At 37.4% G+C, this 17,273-nt stretch overlaps 1 protein-coding gene across 1 annotated transcript; it reads left to right on the forward strand.

Moving 5' to 3' along the window:
- The first annotated feature begins 1,647 nt into the window (after window positions 1-1,647).
- Window positions 1,648-16,250, forward strand: LOC142141127 (E3 ubiquitin-protein ligase TRIM39-like). The gene is made up of 7 exons (XM_075199275.1): window positions 1,648-1,739; window positions 7,093-7,516; window positions 9,997-10,092; window positions 10,762-10,992; window positions 12,547-12,569; window positions 13,448-13,530; window positions 13,628-16,250. Exons 2-7 carry the CDS (start codon window positions 7,097-7,099, stop codon window positions 14,146-14,148), a joined length of 1,374 nt encoding a protein of 457 aa, XP_075055376.1. The 5' UTR covers window positions 1,648-1,739; window positions 7,093-7,096; the 3' UTR covers window positions 14,149-16,250.
- Window positions 16,251-17,273: the final 1,023 nt, after the last annotated feature.

Below are 17,273 nucleotides of genomic sequence, written 5' to 3' on the forward strand. Positions count from 1 at the left end.
TTGCTGCTTTAAATACAAAAATATCAATGTCTCTATGATCAGTGATGGAAATTTTAACTGCCGCCATTAACAGCAATCAGTATATAGTGGAACGATGTCTCGGATCTACAGTCATTTTTATTGTAAGTCATCATTTTATTTTTGTAGGCATTCTTGAAATCGATATTTTTTTGTAGGTATACACAATATCGCTATTACCAGAGTTGTGAAATGCTACATCACCCTCATAAACAGGTAACTACAACAATATAGGAAATGCTAAAGTATATTGCAACAGCTTCTATATACATTTGGTTTCTGTGTTAGTTAAGCAATTAATATACCAAAGGTCCTGTACAAAACATACTGAGCTGACCCAAGACATTATCATTTCAACCGGATGAAAGGACATAATTCTTTCTTATGATGTTTATGCATTGGACCACAGTGCAAAGCAAAACAAACCATAAGTCATTTGACTGCAAATATTAATCTAGGGTGTGAACATGTAGCAGGGGAGGGCTGGCAAATTGTAGCTCGGGGGGATTCAGCTCTGCAGCCTATTAGGAACATTTTAAAGGTTAAAAAAAATGCAGGTGACTCAGTAACCCAGTCCCTATGGGACAATCCCAGGGAGCAGATGTCCCCCAACTCCCCCTGCCTTTGGTCTCTAGAGCAGTGTTTTCCCAAACCCAGTCCTTAGGTACCCCTAACAGTGCAGGTTTTCCAGGTCACAAGCGAAATAATTAGTACAAGTGGATCTTTCAAAATGTGTCAGTCAGTCAGTAATGAATACACCTGTGCTCTTGCAACGAAAAATATGGAAAACATTCACTGTTAAGGGTCCCTGAGGACTGGGTTTGGGAAACACTGCCCTATATTAAACCTAAAATTCTTATTTGCAGGAAAATTCAGCCAAAGAACAACAGCAAAGGTCTTGATCAAATAGTCACCTATATATTTGTGTTTTTATGTTATTAGTTAATAGAATCATTGTAATCTATCACATCACTTACTAGATTAGAGACATTCGTATTCTCCAATGTATATTTATTATATTGCAATGTTCCGTTTTAATTTTTGTGTTAGTAATCGGTTGTGTATTGCATAATTTAATAGCGCATAATATTACTGAATTGATACTGAATGTAACTACTGAAACCCACAAAGGAGCCGAATAAGAGACTTAAATTGGTTCAAATACGTGTTTTATGCAATGCTTTCAGTCGTCAATGTCATGTCATAGTTTACATGGCTAATTAGGAATCATTACTCTAGCAGCTACAGTCTAGCTGGTAGAGTATTACATGATTACACAGGTTTCTCCTTTATGGATGTTTAACTTTGCCAATTCGAGCTTCATTTGTAAAATTTTCATTAAGAAATGGACAATCTCTCCTTTCTCATGACTGTAGCTAAAGCTCATTGACGTTCTCTCCTCGTTGAACTTCTCCGTCACTCCCAGGTCAGGAAAGACCCTGATAACCTGACCTCGGGGCTTATAAACACCCGGCAACTGCCGCCTATCCAGGTGATGTGATGTACTGGACAACTACAGGTCCACGGTACTGTGCACTCCAGACAGCCAATCAAACCTGTTCTCTCATGTTCTGCAGCGCTGGAGACCTGTGAGAGCTACACCACCATTGGCTTGCCTGATGACGCCGATGATTGGATGACCGCAAAGACGTTAGTAGCGCTGCTGGACGTGTGTTTGCAGAGCTGCTTCCAGTAGTAAGAGGGCAGAGCGCAGGCCGGAGGTACGGTGTGCTCCTCACTCCTTGTTCACTCCTTCCTACATTGTGTACTCATAGTGATTGGTTCAGGTTTGCTTGTATAACATTCTCCTATGCAAATATCTCTCTGTTTTACTGTTTACTAAATAAGATGTTTATTTTCGTGTTTCTAGTTCTGAATACACCTAATGTGTTGACAAGTACAGTAATAAACTTGTTCCACAAACTGTTAACGCTTATGTGTTAACTGTTAAAACAGACTTGGACAGCTTGTGGCTCACCACTTCTTGCAGAACTACAAGTCCCAGCATTCCAACTCAGCTGAAGATTGCGGTTTCAAATGAGCTGGGCTCTCCAGTTTAATAGGGCACAGATAAATTGCAATGTGAGCATTTAGTTTTGAAATTAATTTAGTAGGATATCCCCAAGTGGTTTGCATGACGAAATCTGATTAAATACAGCCACTACTGCTTAGCATCAGAAGTCTGAGTGCTTATTGAATGGATGGGGTTCATGGTAGAAATTATATACCAATAGAATCTAAAGGTGAGGATTTTTATTAATGTGGTTGTGGCTATTGATAATGGTGGTGGATTTGTTTGTTTTATTATTTTTTTTTTTAAGTTAATACTGCTATGAATGGTTTACTTTGACCATAGTGAATTCATCCTGTCTGTAGTGGAGCAAGTAGACTTATTTTTTCTAAAAATGTTGAATTCAGTATTTCATAAAAATTCATTGAAAATTTCTTATTCTATTTAAAGAGTCTAGCTTTACTCATCTGCAGGTTCTTGAACCCCCCCCCCCCCCTTCCCCACTCACCCCAGGTTATTAGAGGTCTGGTTGCATCTTGAATTGAGCAAAATAAGGCCCTCATTAGTGCACAAACTAAACACACTTTAGTATGTTACAGAATCCTTGTTATCTGTGACCTCCCACAAATTTGAATACATTTTGTCCATAATATATATATAAATATTATATTTTCTGTCCACACACTACTAGATTTTCATGTGGCTATTATTATTAAAGCAGCTATTGTTGGTCTGTAGCCTGTTAACATTCGCTTTATAGAACATCTGATGGTAACTAATTTTTTTTCCTCCAACACCCTCCCATGTAATTAACAATGTTGTTTCTCTAGGTCATTGATAGGCCCTGATCACGTGGAGCGCATGGTAAAAAGTGCTCTTCTCACAGCCAATCAGTGATAGTGAGCAGCAGCATTACAAGCAGGGTCATCAGCTGCTTGTAATGGTTTACATGGAAATAGGAGATTTTAACGTGTAATTCTCAAACTTTAGTGATCCATCTTAAATTTGCCATTCATAAAACAATTTATTGCACATAATTGTACTTTAGCTTTTTGGAATGTTGTCATAATTTAGATTTCTCCTCTGCATATTTAATTGAGTTAATGAAGTGGATGCTATCATATTGCACTGCCAATGTAAAATATAAAGGAGGACATATGATTCATGCACAGGGTAAAAATAATGCAACCCCCAGCAATCAGAATGGGAGCACTTCTGCTTTATTCTGCTAGTGGAGACTTACAAAATATAAATCAATTATGATGCTGAAAATGGCAGAGATGGAGTGAAAAATCAGCTCTGATCCTGCTGTCCATGGATTTTCAGAGCAAAATGTTGGTGTTGTTACTGGAGCAGGACTTTGCACAAGCTGATGGGAGCACTATTGCATCTATTTTTGCTGTGCAATGCAAAAATGACATTTACTTTTGCAGAGCAAGAATATTGGTATGTAGAGGGCATGTTCTTGGAGCAGCCCATTGCTTTGCCAAGGGGTCCATAGCATTTCCACCTGGCAAAGGATTTGAATTTTGCACTAGGCCACAACTTCGTGTTACCTTGTGACAGATGTATTTGTAGTTGCACCCCCGAGCCATATAATAATCAAACACACAACTGATGCATGTAACAAATAGCCTAATTACCCCCTAATTTAAATCATGAATGAGACTTGGCCATGTAGCAGTTTAGGAGAATAACTGAAAAATGTAATGACAAGGGTAGCACTAAAGTGCTGTTTTGTACATCACCTCCATTTTGCTAGAATATAATGAGTAGTATATCGGCATTACAATTCTTTTTAGTTACATCCAATTAGATTGTAAAATGTTTTCTATCTATTGTTAAAGATCTTATTTTTTGCAAAATTTGTTTTAATTTTTATAATTTTGTTTTCTGTACATATTACACAATGCAATGCTTGCTGATTACAGTACTATAATTGGCACATGCTATTATCTTGTTGGATGTGGGGGAAAAAAAAGTTAGGTTTGTTCCTGATTTACTAACACGTCATGCAAGGCAACAATTGGATGACAATAAGATTGTTTTCTTTCCATGTGGTATGACAGGACAGAATAATTACAAATATAAGGTGACCCATCCCTACGCCCTTTTTTTCCAGTGTTTTTATCCTATGTAAAAGAAGGGAGTGAAAGACTTGCTAGACATAGGGTTAGTTGTTATATGTGCAGTGGGGGCACACTGCAGTCTTCATCACCAAAGATTCAGGTAGACATGCTAAACTCTTAAAGATCTTGACAAATATTTGTGATGGCTTTATATGGATAATATATAGTGCTATGTGGCTAGATACATATTCATTGCTCATGTAGGAAGGATTTGTACAGCAGCTGTCATCAGGTGTCCACATCTGACGAAGGGATTATCTTTGAAATATTGGAAGTGGCCCATGTTCCAATGTTGCTTTAAATAAAGCTGTAGAAAATACCAAATGGCATGTGTGATGGAACTTTGTTTAGATATTTTGGTTGTACTGGCCCCATGTCCATTCTTACAGCTGCAACACTTTTTAAAGTGTTGTATGCATCTCTAGATTCTCATGTTACAAATGTTACACCTCTAGATAGTGGCTTCTTTCACCACACGCAAGTACTAGTAGGGTTTACTGGAGATTGTCATTGCTACTTCTGTTTCAGTTTTCCATCTCTCCTTTTGCATTTGCTTGAGTCACAAAGGTTGTAAAGAGCTCTAGCCTCTAACAAGCCCGTAGGACTTTTATGTGGATTATTTAATTCGAGTAGCAAAGTTACTAAAGACTTCAAGAATCTTGTTGTAACTGTCCATTAAAATCTAAACATTTGCTCTCCCTAAAGCATACCACTAGTACTAATACATTCAGGCTTCTGATCAGGTGCTCTAATCCATTTGGAGGGGCTCTTCCAAACTACCTTCCAAATATATGTGCAAGTAGAAATGAGGGTATAATGTGCTCAAGAATGTGTCTCGCCCTCTACTTAAGACCATGTTTATTCTGCCACAACAGAGACAGCGCTATGTTTTTAGAGTCTTACACCTTCTTCGGGTAATAGCAACTACAAAGGAACATAGTGTATAACAATTAAACAGTGTGACTTCATCATAAGACTATTAAAAAAAAGTCTTATTCACAAATGAACATGTATATGATATAGTCCAACATAGGTGTAGCTTAGTAAAAAAAAATAAAAAATAATAATTTTAATTAATGTCTATCTTGGCGGTTATAAATCTATTCAATATATAATTTGAATAAACTGTGTTAATGGTGCAGATACCTGCATGCTAGGCATCATTGCATCCCTTGCATATTAGCAGAACAGAAACATTAAAACAAAAACTGCAAAATTTTAATTTCAAAGAATAATTATGTAAACATATTTGTTCTGCTAACATAAGTGAGCAATTGAATGAAACCAGTTGTCGCAACAAGGCTCGTCTGAGCCTGCAATGACGTCTGGGGTTGATCAGATTCAAGCAACTTTGTCTGTATAAAACAAACAAAATAAAAATAGCCCCTCCTCCCCCAAAATATCTTACACTCACTATTATCTTCCAAGTTCTGCCTCCACCAAGATTTTGTTCCAAAGCTGATACATTGAAGAATTATTCGACTACTTAGTGACTTGTCTCGCAATGCAATCCCAAATGAATCATTATTGTAAACCAAACAACTCCCCTCTTTAGTAATATAATGTTTTTAATAACAAACAAAAAAATATCTAAAACGTAGATCCATTAAGAACAAAGGCTAAACTTTATTAAATGCAGTTTAATATGGCAAATATAGTCACAATGCTTAATTTTTTATTTAAATATTGTAAAAATGCCAATTGGAAAAACATTCACCAGACAGGTCAGAATTTTCCAGCTATTTGCATATGAAACATGAGAAAATTGGGTACATTATTTGGACAATACTTTATTTCTATGTCTTCTCTATGGGGCTAGCATTTAAGTTTCACATATTTTGATGGGACTTGTTGCACTGATCATAAATGCGTACAATGATCCTCTCAAATATGAATTATGAAAGGTAGTGCTTAGATGTATTCTATTTTGTATAATCCCCCATTGGCCTCTAGGGCATAGCATTTGGTATGCCATAAACCTTATCCGATATATCAATCTAATCTGTAGCTAGGAGACACTATGGGGTAGATTTAGTAAAATTGGTGAAAAGAAAAATTGTAGCTGTTGCTCACAGCAACTAATCAGATTCTTGCTATAATTTATCAAGTACATTCTTGAAATTAAAAGTGAACATCTAATTGACTGCTATGGGCTACACCACCTTTTTTCCTTTTCAATAGTTTTGTTAAATATGCCCCATAGTCTCTGAATATAAGCAGCCGTTCTAGGAGACAAGGCAGAGAAACTTAACCGGACACAAATTTACTCCAAATGCAAACATTTACCCCTGAGGGTGCTTTCACCCAACAAGTCTACATATTAAACACAATTTGTATCTTGTAGATAGGTGTGAGTAAAACTGAGCGAAGATTCCTAAAATAATTGCCTGCAAAGTGCTGGATGTCCCGGTGATGTCTGGTGCCACATCACCAGCAATTGAATCCCCCCTGTTATGTTAATAGAAGTGTAGTGATGGATAACATTTCTTCCATAAATTGTTAGTATTTAAGCAAGGTCCATTGAGTCCTTTTTGACAAATGCACCCTTGTTCCTCTAGATCAGTGTTTCTCAACCCAGTCCTCAGGACCCGCTAGCAGTACATGTTTTCCATATCTCCTTGCTGGAGCACAGGTGTATTCATTACTGTCTGACAGTGTAGCAGGTGGTATAATTATTTCACTGGTCACCTGGCAATCCTGCACTGTTAGTGGGTCCTGAGGACTGGAGTTAAGAAACACTGCTCTGCGTCCATTCATACTTAATGAACCACACTATTTATTTTTAAAGTGTTTCATAATGGAATGTGTAACAGTCAGTGAATATTAACACCATTAAATTAGGCCCACCTCATCCAGTCAATTTGTCAATACTGTTTGTCATTCTTTCTATTTTCTGATGTCGCGTCTTATTTAGCAATTGTGTTTCTTTCCTAGAGTAATGGCTATGGCATGCAACAATCCTGTTAAAGACTTAGAGGATGAAGTTACCTGTCCCATTTGCCTTGATAGCTTCAAAGACCCTGTATCTATAAACTGCGGGCACAGCTTTTGCCGATCTTGCATCTCTCAAACATGGAGAGGGATTTGCAGCAATTTCTCTTGCCCCCAGTGTCGGAAGATATCAAAATGGAAGTATTTAAGACCCAACCGCCTTGTGGAGAATGTAGTGGAAATTTCAAACCGTTTGCTTGTTGCAAATGTAAATCAGGAACATGGGAAACGCTGTAAAAAGCACCAAGAGCTGTTGAAATTTTATTGTCGAGTTGATGCAGAAGAAATCTGTGTAATATGCAGAGAGTCTGTGTATCATCGGACTCATGCTGTAATACCAGTAGAAGAATCAACAAAGACATTTGAGGTGAAGTATGAAAAAGGCAAACTAAAATGAGTAGAAGCTATTACTGCACTAAGTTACTTTATTAAATGTTGTTGCTGTGATTACAGGTCAGTGTATACTCTATTTATCAAACTTAGCTGCTGTGGAAGTCACAACCACAATAACCTGTATCATATCTCCAGAACTCAAACATTAATATTACTGTAATATATATATCTTGATTGCAATGGCGGTGACCTAAACTTCACCATACAGATTTTGTCACTAAATTACATTTATGGGATTGCAGCCTCACAGGAGGGAATTATAATTGCAGTATCTCCAAGGCTGAAACCCTGGACCTCCAAAATATTAGTCCTCTAGGTTTGAACTTTACTGTATTATTGAGATCTCTTTATTTGTTTCTTTGTTTTTATTACTTGTCATCACAATACACTTGATGTTTGTTATTGCTATTTAATTTTATTTACTTTTAGTTCTATTATCTTGACTATACACTCATAATAGGTAATGTATCATACTTAATAAGAAAATGTTATTTCTGTTTGTTCATGTATCTAATGTTGAAGGCTGGTTATATTGTCACATCATGCATCTTAACCAGATAGTAGAAACTCACTTTACATATACAACACTAACATTTGGATCGTTCATGAGTTGACCCAGAGTATCATTGACCTAGCCCACCCAATTGTGAAAATAGGGCATCTTCTGCCATCCACATCCTTGCTATGGTGAGCTTGGTCAACGTTGTCATATTGAATGTGTTTGAATACATGTTTTCTCTAGGGCTAGCCCATTTTAGCCCTATACTTGGCGTTATCTGGGGAACATCTACCCCTGTACTTTGGATACACTCCTACACATATAACCAGAATCTTTGAACCTTACTACATTACCACAACAAATGGCACGTTTATAATGTGTTATTACCGCATTTTGACATTCAGAGATTTTATTTCCCATCATACGTAAATGAGTGGTGTAAGATATACTCTATGAAGGATGTACAAATGAATTTCTTGAAATCCTACGTAGGCTGTATCATCTTTGGCCAGGTAATAGATGAGTGGAATTATGTAATTAAAATAATATTTAGGCAGGAGTGGAAGGTCAATTTGCAAGACTGAAGACTTATCAGTTCAGATAGTTTGGGGCATGAAGAAAGGTACCATGAGATGGACATTGTATCCAACATCTATTGAAAGCATCAGGAAAAATTTTACATTATCGGATGGGAACATAATATCAACGATATAATAATTTGTATTAATTTTCCTTGATCTTTACACACAGAGCTGGATGCATCTTGTGTTCCCAGATCTCAAACCTTTCCTCTCTGTTCAAGGATTCGCTTATGTCGGAGATCCTGGTAGTGTTTCAAAGGTCGAGAAAGGTCTTTTTGGCAGGCAGGAACCTTGAGACGGGTGAAAGTGCCCAATCTGCAAGAATTTAAAAAAATAAATGTTTATCTGATAAGTTCAGTAATGACTGGAGAGCTGAGCTCGTACAGGTTATATCGCTGAGAAATCTGGCACCACCTGTCTGTTATCATCATCATCATCATCATTTATTTATATAGCGCCACTAATTCCGCAGCGCTGTACAGAGAACTCATTCACATCAGTCCCTGCCCCATTGGAGCTTACAGTCTAAATTCCCTAATATAGACACACACACACACACATAGACATATACATACAGACACCTGTCTGTTATCATCTTAATTTAATGAATCATAACTATGAAACAAGTCATCAAGACATGAAGGGGAGAACCAGAAAGTATAATTGCAGCCTGAATGATTGCATTCTGAGTAATTAACTTTTTCTTTTTGTATATATTTTTCCCTTGAGTTTCAGGGCATGTATATAGCCCTGCATATATTTATACTGATTTCTTTGTTATATGTATTGCGAAGTACATTGGGATAAAGCAAGTAGTTTTTAAAATGGCAAATACAGTTAGTTAAGGCAGGTATGTAAAAGGGATGAAAAGGGGAAGATCCTAATTTTAAGGAAATGAAGAATGGGGCCTAGTTAACGAACAAGATAGTGGAGTTTCCGTTTCCAGTTTAGTCCTATTTAGGAAGTATTAAGTCTTTTCTGTGTAATGGTTACTGATAACGCTGAAGAATTTTTAGACACCAGTAAAGTCAGTTTTGCTCTATTTACAAGCGTGTGTATGTATTGGTAGTCATGGGCAGACACTGAACTTTGTATAAATTGAACAATTTTAGTTTGTCTAATAAAGCTTACCCCTGGTGTATAAATAACCCTCCCAACACTTCATGTGACAACTAACTTGGCAGCAGTTGCACATATAGCATGTAACTGACATGTATAGAAGTATAATCTGCATAACATTTTTGCGTCAAGGACTATGGTTTTCTAAATTTCAACAAAAGGCTTTACCTTGAAATGTTAATTTCTAATTGCTGTCACTTGCGTTTGTCTGTTAGCATTAAAATATCTAAAAAAAAATTTTTTCCCCCTATACAGGTTGAGCTTAAAGACCGCCTGCAAGCATTAAGAAAGGAGGTTGCGGATATTGTGCAAAGCAAAAGTGAAGAGGACGAAAAGGCTCTAAAGCTTCAGGTTTTGCTAATAAATAATAGACTTTGTCCAAAATAGCATAATACAGATTATACTGCAGTGAGGCTAAGTACAAAAATAGCCATTCCATTTTCTAGGTAACTCCCACAGTGTTTATACTGCTGCATACCTGGGCTGTGATTGAATACTGTACATTTTATACAGTATTCACCAGGGTCACCCTGCAGGAGAGAGCTCTTGTCTTAACGACCCACTAGATTAGCTCTCTGTTTTTTTTTTAAAAAAAGCAAAAAACCTTGTCTTCCCCCTTAACTAGAAAACAAATACCTATTATTAAACAGGATCACTTCAGAGACCTTTTTGTACACTTTTCTCGGGGCAGACAAACTGTTGAACGAAAATAATCATAAAACGGTGTTTGGTTTTTTTTTTTGCGTGTTTATCTCTAACCTTTTTATAACTTTTTTTAAAAAAACAACTTCTAATAAAAATGGTACCAAAATAAAGCTCTGTTACAGAAAAAAAAAATTTCACTCCGCTACCCTAGCAAATAAAAGTATTGTCACTTAACAAGCACATAGCAAAAAATGTTGACATATGTCTGACAGATGAATTGTTACAAGTTTTGGGTTTTTCTTTTAATTAATATTTTGGGGTTGAGAGCAGTACTTGCATGTTTTGGTTTTAAGTTGTTTTTGTTTTTTACCTCAGGGTGAAGTTGTGCAGAAACGGAAATCTGTTACTGCAGAGTTTGAAGCTTTGCGTCAACATTTGGCTGACCAAGAATTAACACTTGCTCATCGTTTGGAGCAGATGGAAAAAAACATTGTACAGAGAAGAAATGAAAGCATAACCAGACTAAATAAGAAGCTGTCCTCTCTCCAGAAAGTTATTATAGATCTTGAAAAAAACTGTGTTTCTTTAAAAGGCCAAACTTATCAGGTGAGAAATGTTTCCCCTGATATATCCATTACATTTGCTTTACTACTTTTTCTAGTAGCATACAGCAGTTGCTTAAAGATTAGATGGAGAACTAAGAGAATGAGATGAAAAACCCCCTATGATTTGGTGTACTGATTACACTCGGATAATGTTCACACCTCCTTCCTGGATTACCACTTCTGTGGAGTGGGTGTTTAAATCACATGCTTGCCAAGTTCTGTTCTGATGCCTTAGTAAGCAAAGCAGCAGACCCATGCAAGTTTGCCTGTGTATACAGTGGCTTCCCCCTGCTCAGTTATCTGCTCTGGTCTTGTGGCAATGGTTGCAGGAGGGGTGTCTGATAGAGAGCATGAGGAAGAAGGAGAGGAAGCTAAGCATAAGAAGGAACAGAAGATTGTCATAAGCAGGGGCCACCTAAACAAAATGTTGGGTCGAAGTTAACTATTGAAATGTGTATATTCTCAATATATGCGTGATTTGCAAACTAACATTTATCCTGCTAAGTGAAGAACATCTCTAGCCATAGATTTATGGTAAAGAAGGTGGACTTCAAAAACACGCATGTTCAACATGTCACCTGCCCACATCCTACATGGCATTACATTGTCATTAACCACCCAAGGTTAGAGCTTTCCAGGAAAACTTCATGTGTATAGGAGAGGAGGGATTGATGATTTTTGTCTTTCAAATAAAGCTTGGGTTCAAATGTAAAAAAAACCCAAATAAACCCCATTTATTTACAGTAATGCTTAATTGCCTTTTTTGGCATGTGCATATTATAACTTCATTAGGGTGCAATGCCTTATTGGTCAGCATGGTATGCTAGTTCATTGCTAAAGCTGCATGCACATGTCTCTAGTAAGGTAGATCATTTTCTTAAAAAAAAATATTTTCAAGATTAAACAAAATTGGGAAGAAGTGATTGCATGGGCACTCTCAAAAATACTTTTTTCATCAATATTTCTACAAACTAGCAAAACAGCTGAGATCTGTGCACCAACCCTTTATTTGAGGTGTGCACCCTCAAGTCTGCCACACGAACATCATTTTCTTCAGGTATAAAACATGGAAGCACTTCCAGGCAGTGGAATATGGTCAGTGCAGCAGATGATACAAGCAGTTGCAGTTTTCTATTCCACTTATTTCCCATCCTTTTAGTGAGCAACATTTACTTTTTTGGTAGGCTGCTATGTCTTGAGAATTGGTTCATCACTGGCAGTGGTCAGTATCTCATTTAAACAATGGGCGTAAATTCTGTTTTAACCAACATATAGATGGTTGGAACAGGGCTAAATAATGGTGTAGTTGGGTGTAAGAGTTTTTGGAGCAGTATTTGTGTGAAGGGATTTAATGTAAAAACTGACAGGGAATCCTCAATTTTAGGATATGTCGTCAACACCAAACTTTTTAGGTGGACTGCCCTAAATATCTTTTATGCTGACCAAAAGAATTGAATCTTCGGTTAATATTTACATTTGTGGGGTATTTTCTTGAGTAAGCCTTTTTTCACTGATTTTAATATACATGTTTTTTTTTCTCCTTTCACCCTAACAGGAATTGAAAACCTCTTTAAGCAGGTAACCTTTTCTTTGTAATATACCTTTTACACATTTTAGGATTTGTGCTTTTTCTCCAGCTTTCCCTAATCAATTCAAAGTAAACTTTTCTAGAAAGGAAATATACTTTGACAAATTAGCATTACTAATTATATGCAGTAATGTGATGGAGCGATATACACTAGGGGTTCTGAATTCAGATTGAACATGTAGTTTTGCATCCTGAATTATGACAACTAAAGTATTTATTTTCCAGTTGGATTTTATATTGCATACAATTATAGAAAAATGTAGACATTTACCTGACTCTAGCAATGATTCGTTCCGTGCAATTAGGGAGTTGTAACTTTTAAAAGATTAGGGAAAATTTTATTTGTGTGCAATTTTAAATATAAACCCAAACAGGTAGGGGTTATATTTATTAAAGTAGAAACCCTTGGTCAGACATGCTTTAGTAAGTGGGATAAAAACCCTTGAATTAGACTCCCTCCCTAGGCAAAGTCTGTTTTGCCTCGATCACCTTCCAACATGGTATTCTATGAAGACAAAACTTGTTTTAAAGTCTACTCTTCTTAAACCAAGAGTTGTACAATTTGTTTGACCCAGGTGATCCTAAACAAAATATATTCACCTATGGGAAGATTTATTATTGTTCTGAATACTAGTCAAAGCAGCCCAAACCATACACAAACACTAAATGGTATTCTGACAGTATCCCTAAATGGTTCACTTGTTTCAAAATTCTAAAAAAATAAATAAAAAAAAATGCCAATTTGTATGTTATACTATTGTAAATTGCTTTAGTTATCTAAAGGTAATTTATTATCCACTAGGGTATAAAAGCAGATCTGCTCAAACTCTTATATGGAATGGTAATCACCTGTGTTCTCTCTTTTCAGTCGTTCTGAAGTTCTTTCTAAGTCAATAACACGAAATCAGCATGCGAACGCAGAAACATTAGACTATTTCAAGACGTTTACTGGTGAGCGTACTGCGTTTCATGATTCCACTTTCTTGTTTGTATTTTGTTTTTGTTTTTTTGATTAAAAAAAAATAAAAATAACATTTTCTCTTTCTAGTTCCAGTGTCCTTGGACCTTAAAACTGTCAATCCCAATCTTCTTGTAACCTGCAACAAAAAATGTGTTCAGTATACTGACATTGCCCTGAATTTGGTTCCATGTCCTGAGAGATTTGATTCAAAACCATGTGTTTTGGCAACCACTGGATATCGATCTGGGAAACGTTATTGGGAAGTCGAAGTGGGAGGTGGCGTATATTGGACTATTGGGGTTGCTAGACAGTCTGTACATAGAAGAGGAGCTTTTAAAATTGAACCCAGTGGTGGAATATGGGCAATAGGTTTACTTGGCTTGTATACAGATAGATACTATGCCTTTACCAATCCAGACACACTCTTGAATCCTCGGAAACGACCTGAAAGGATTGGGATCTTCTTGAACTGTGATGAAGGCTATATATCTTTTTACAATGCTGTGAATTTAGAGCACCTTTTCACATTCAAATCTGTAAAAGTTTTTGATACAATGTTCCCCTTTTTTTGTGTAGGAGCTATGGGAACAGAATTAAGACTTGACTAATAAGTCTTTAAAAAAAAAAAAAAACAAAACCCCAAAAAAGGTTTAGTTGTTGCCATGGCACTCTTTTTGCTTTCTCCCTCACCACCACCTCTGTCTCACACTCTTTTCACTGATTGGCTATTTCCAGCACTGCTCATGTTTCTGGCACCAACTCGCTTCAAGGGGAAAGTTGTAAAGATTTCTGGACATTTTTGTCCTATTATCTCTATTTTAATATTAATCAAACTGCTCTGTAGTTTCTTTTACACTTATTGGATGCATTTCTGTCTGTCTTCTAGGAGTATATACAAAATGCAACATTACATTCTAATAAAGATCAGTGGAAATTTATGATGAGGCTTATTCACCCCCCAAGTTATGCCCAGTGTAGACTGCACCACACATGAGATACTTTATAGCTTGTGTGTTGCCGTCTGACTTGTTGTGCAAGCAGCTTGGGGCATGAATCTCCTCCACTTGGCATTGATTGGCAGAAAAGAATCCCCACTTTCGGGATGCCACATGCAAGAGGAAAGCGGAAAACTCTGCAAGTGTTCAAAAAGAAACCCAAAACACTGGTTGTTGCTATTCTGCCAAAATACCAAAGATCTTGATTCAGTTTGATCCATTACTCTTAAATATTTTTTTATTTTATTTTTTTTATTTATTTTTTTAAAAGCTTTATAGTTTTAAAAATCAACCATTTACATTTGTGAGGGCAGCATGATGGATAAAACCTTTAAATTACATTTTTAATTTCAAACTACTAGCAGACTTAAGATTTTGAAAGCAAAACATAAATGTGTAACTTAAGTGCAATATTTCTTCTTGACTTATTAATTTTTCCCAGTGTTTTAACTGCAATTTTAAACACAAATTTTATAGCAAACTGGTGCACACTTTTTTGTTGTGTAAGGTGTTGTCTGCATAGGTGTGCTTAGTGAGCTCTGTTCTTGTGTGTGTGGGGGGACTGGCTGTGAAAAGGCCTACTTATGCAAATGTATTGCTTTCATAATCTAAAATAAAGTACATCTGTTTGTTCAGAGTTATTCTTTTAATTTCACGTCCTTGGTCAGTTTTCACTACATTTCAGCATTATTTTGGAGCCTCTTTTCATTGAAATGTGTTAATATTTGTAGACTAATACATGTTTTATTGCTATAATGCTTGGAGAAGATGCCTACATACAACTGTTAATTATCTCCTTAACAAACATCACCCTTAAGCTGAGCGGTCTATGATGCTTCAGAGATTGCAACCTTTAACTTTTTCTGACAGCTTGTTCATTTCTGCACAGCATTCAGATGTTTGCTACGCAGTGTATATAGTACCTGTACTTTTGCATCCTGTATCTTCTCCCACTGCCACCACCCTCAGTGATCTCATGATTACCCAGTTCTCTCCATGAGATCTTGTGGCATCTTGGTTACGTTTGGATTTTTCACATCAATCTGAGTCTTCGGTCTTTTTCAGCTCCAGTTGGAATTGGCTGTCAGCTGGAATTTGAGCACACTACATGTAGCAGTATGGTATTATTTTCTTTTAATTATGGAACAAGATGGAGTCTATCATTGATTTCTATGTCTCTCTTTATGAACAGATACTAAGTCTGTGATGTTTCATCACATTATTTACTTGTCTTTTATGGCCATGTTTTCCCTAAACCTAGTATAGTGGACTATGTCCTTCAGCTCAGCTCAGACAATGGGTATTTACCAACTTAATGTAATGTTGGTTTTACAACAGACAGAGTATTTGTGTATTCTTAAGTATTTGTTGTAATGTTTGTTAAGCAATATATGGATGTAATTGCTCAGTTTGCAAACTTAGCTGTTTTACTCAGAATGATACTGTCATCAACTGCCCATATTGCATCAGCATTCACTTTAGTGTAAGGAAAAGGATTATATAAGATGGCATAGTTCAGACTTTCTGGAGACCTAGCTGGTGAGTCAGTAAGGCTGTGCCAGATCTCCTCCATTAAAGTATTCTAGGATGCATGATTCAACTTGCTTGTTGAATGTGGGATCTCCATGCTGAAAATCCGGGGAATTACGCGTGTATCTAACAACCTATCGAAGCTAAGTATTTTAATTGTCATAATATTAAATATTTTTATTGTATATAGTTTGAGAGTGTATCATTCTTTCTTTGTGCTAGTATTTCATGATTGTAATCTTGAAACCTGATACACTACAAATTAAAATATATTTCTCTGTCATACTTGGGGGACACAGGGAACATTAACGTATAGAGTAGGGACAGGCAAACTGGCACTTTAACTTTAGTTAAACTAAGCCATAGCTCCTCCCCCTCTATACCCCACCTCCTTTCAGTCTGTCTAGTTTAAGTGCCTGGCGAATGGGCTGTTTTAATTTTTTCGTTAATTGGAGACTTGTCTCCTGGGTGTGACAACCGGCGGCTCTCTGAGCCACATAGGCGTCTGTCACTCAGAGCTCCCGTCTGCCGGCTGCTGTGGGAGGCTTCGGGGTAGACAGGCTTCCCCTTCCTCCGTGCGGTCACTTGTTCATAACTCTCCCATGCCTGCAGCTAGCGGGGAGAGTCAACAAACAGCGCAGGATGTCTGTTTTGTAGCGCACAGCATTGGCGACTATGCGCTGTCTGCAGGGGGGGGGGGGGGCGGAGGTGCCGTGGAATTGCCTGCTCCCTCTCCCAACATTTTGAGCCCTCCTAGGAGCCGGGCACTGTGGCCGCAGGCTGTGTCCGTCCTCCTGTGCTGATAGCACACACTGCGTCAGGAGGGTTGGCAGCAGGCAAGTGAAACCCTCTCCCAGCATAGTGCTGGGAGGGGGGTAGAAAATCGCAGTGGTTCCCTGAGCAGACTGCTTTTTACTAAGAGCAGTCATTTTAAAAGAAAAAGTTTTCTATCTTTAGCTCAGGGAACGGGGTCAGGCTAGGGTCACTAACATAGTGAGCCTTGCTAGGCACTGGATTGGTGGAGGTGGTTGTCATGTTTTAACAATAGCCAATCCCCAGTGCTGGGCCCTGGGGGGGAGTGGTTTCCTCTAATGCACTTCCTCCGTGGTGGTCCCTCACTCCTTGTGTGCAGACACCAGAATAGACAGCCATTTTATAGCTCGAGCTTCTTCCCTTTTCTGTCCTGAGTCCTGTAAGGTAAAGGGTTG

Source organism: Mixophyes fleayi, chromosome 2 (genome assembly GCF_038048845.1).
Source record: "Mixophyes fleayi isolate aMixFle1 chromosome 2, aMixFle1.hap1, whole genome shotgun sequence".
Taxonomy (NCBI): Eukaryota; Metazoa; Chordata; class Amphibia; order Anura; family Limnodynastidae; genus Mixophyes; species Mixophyes fleayi.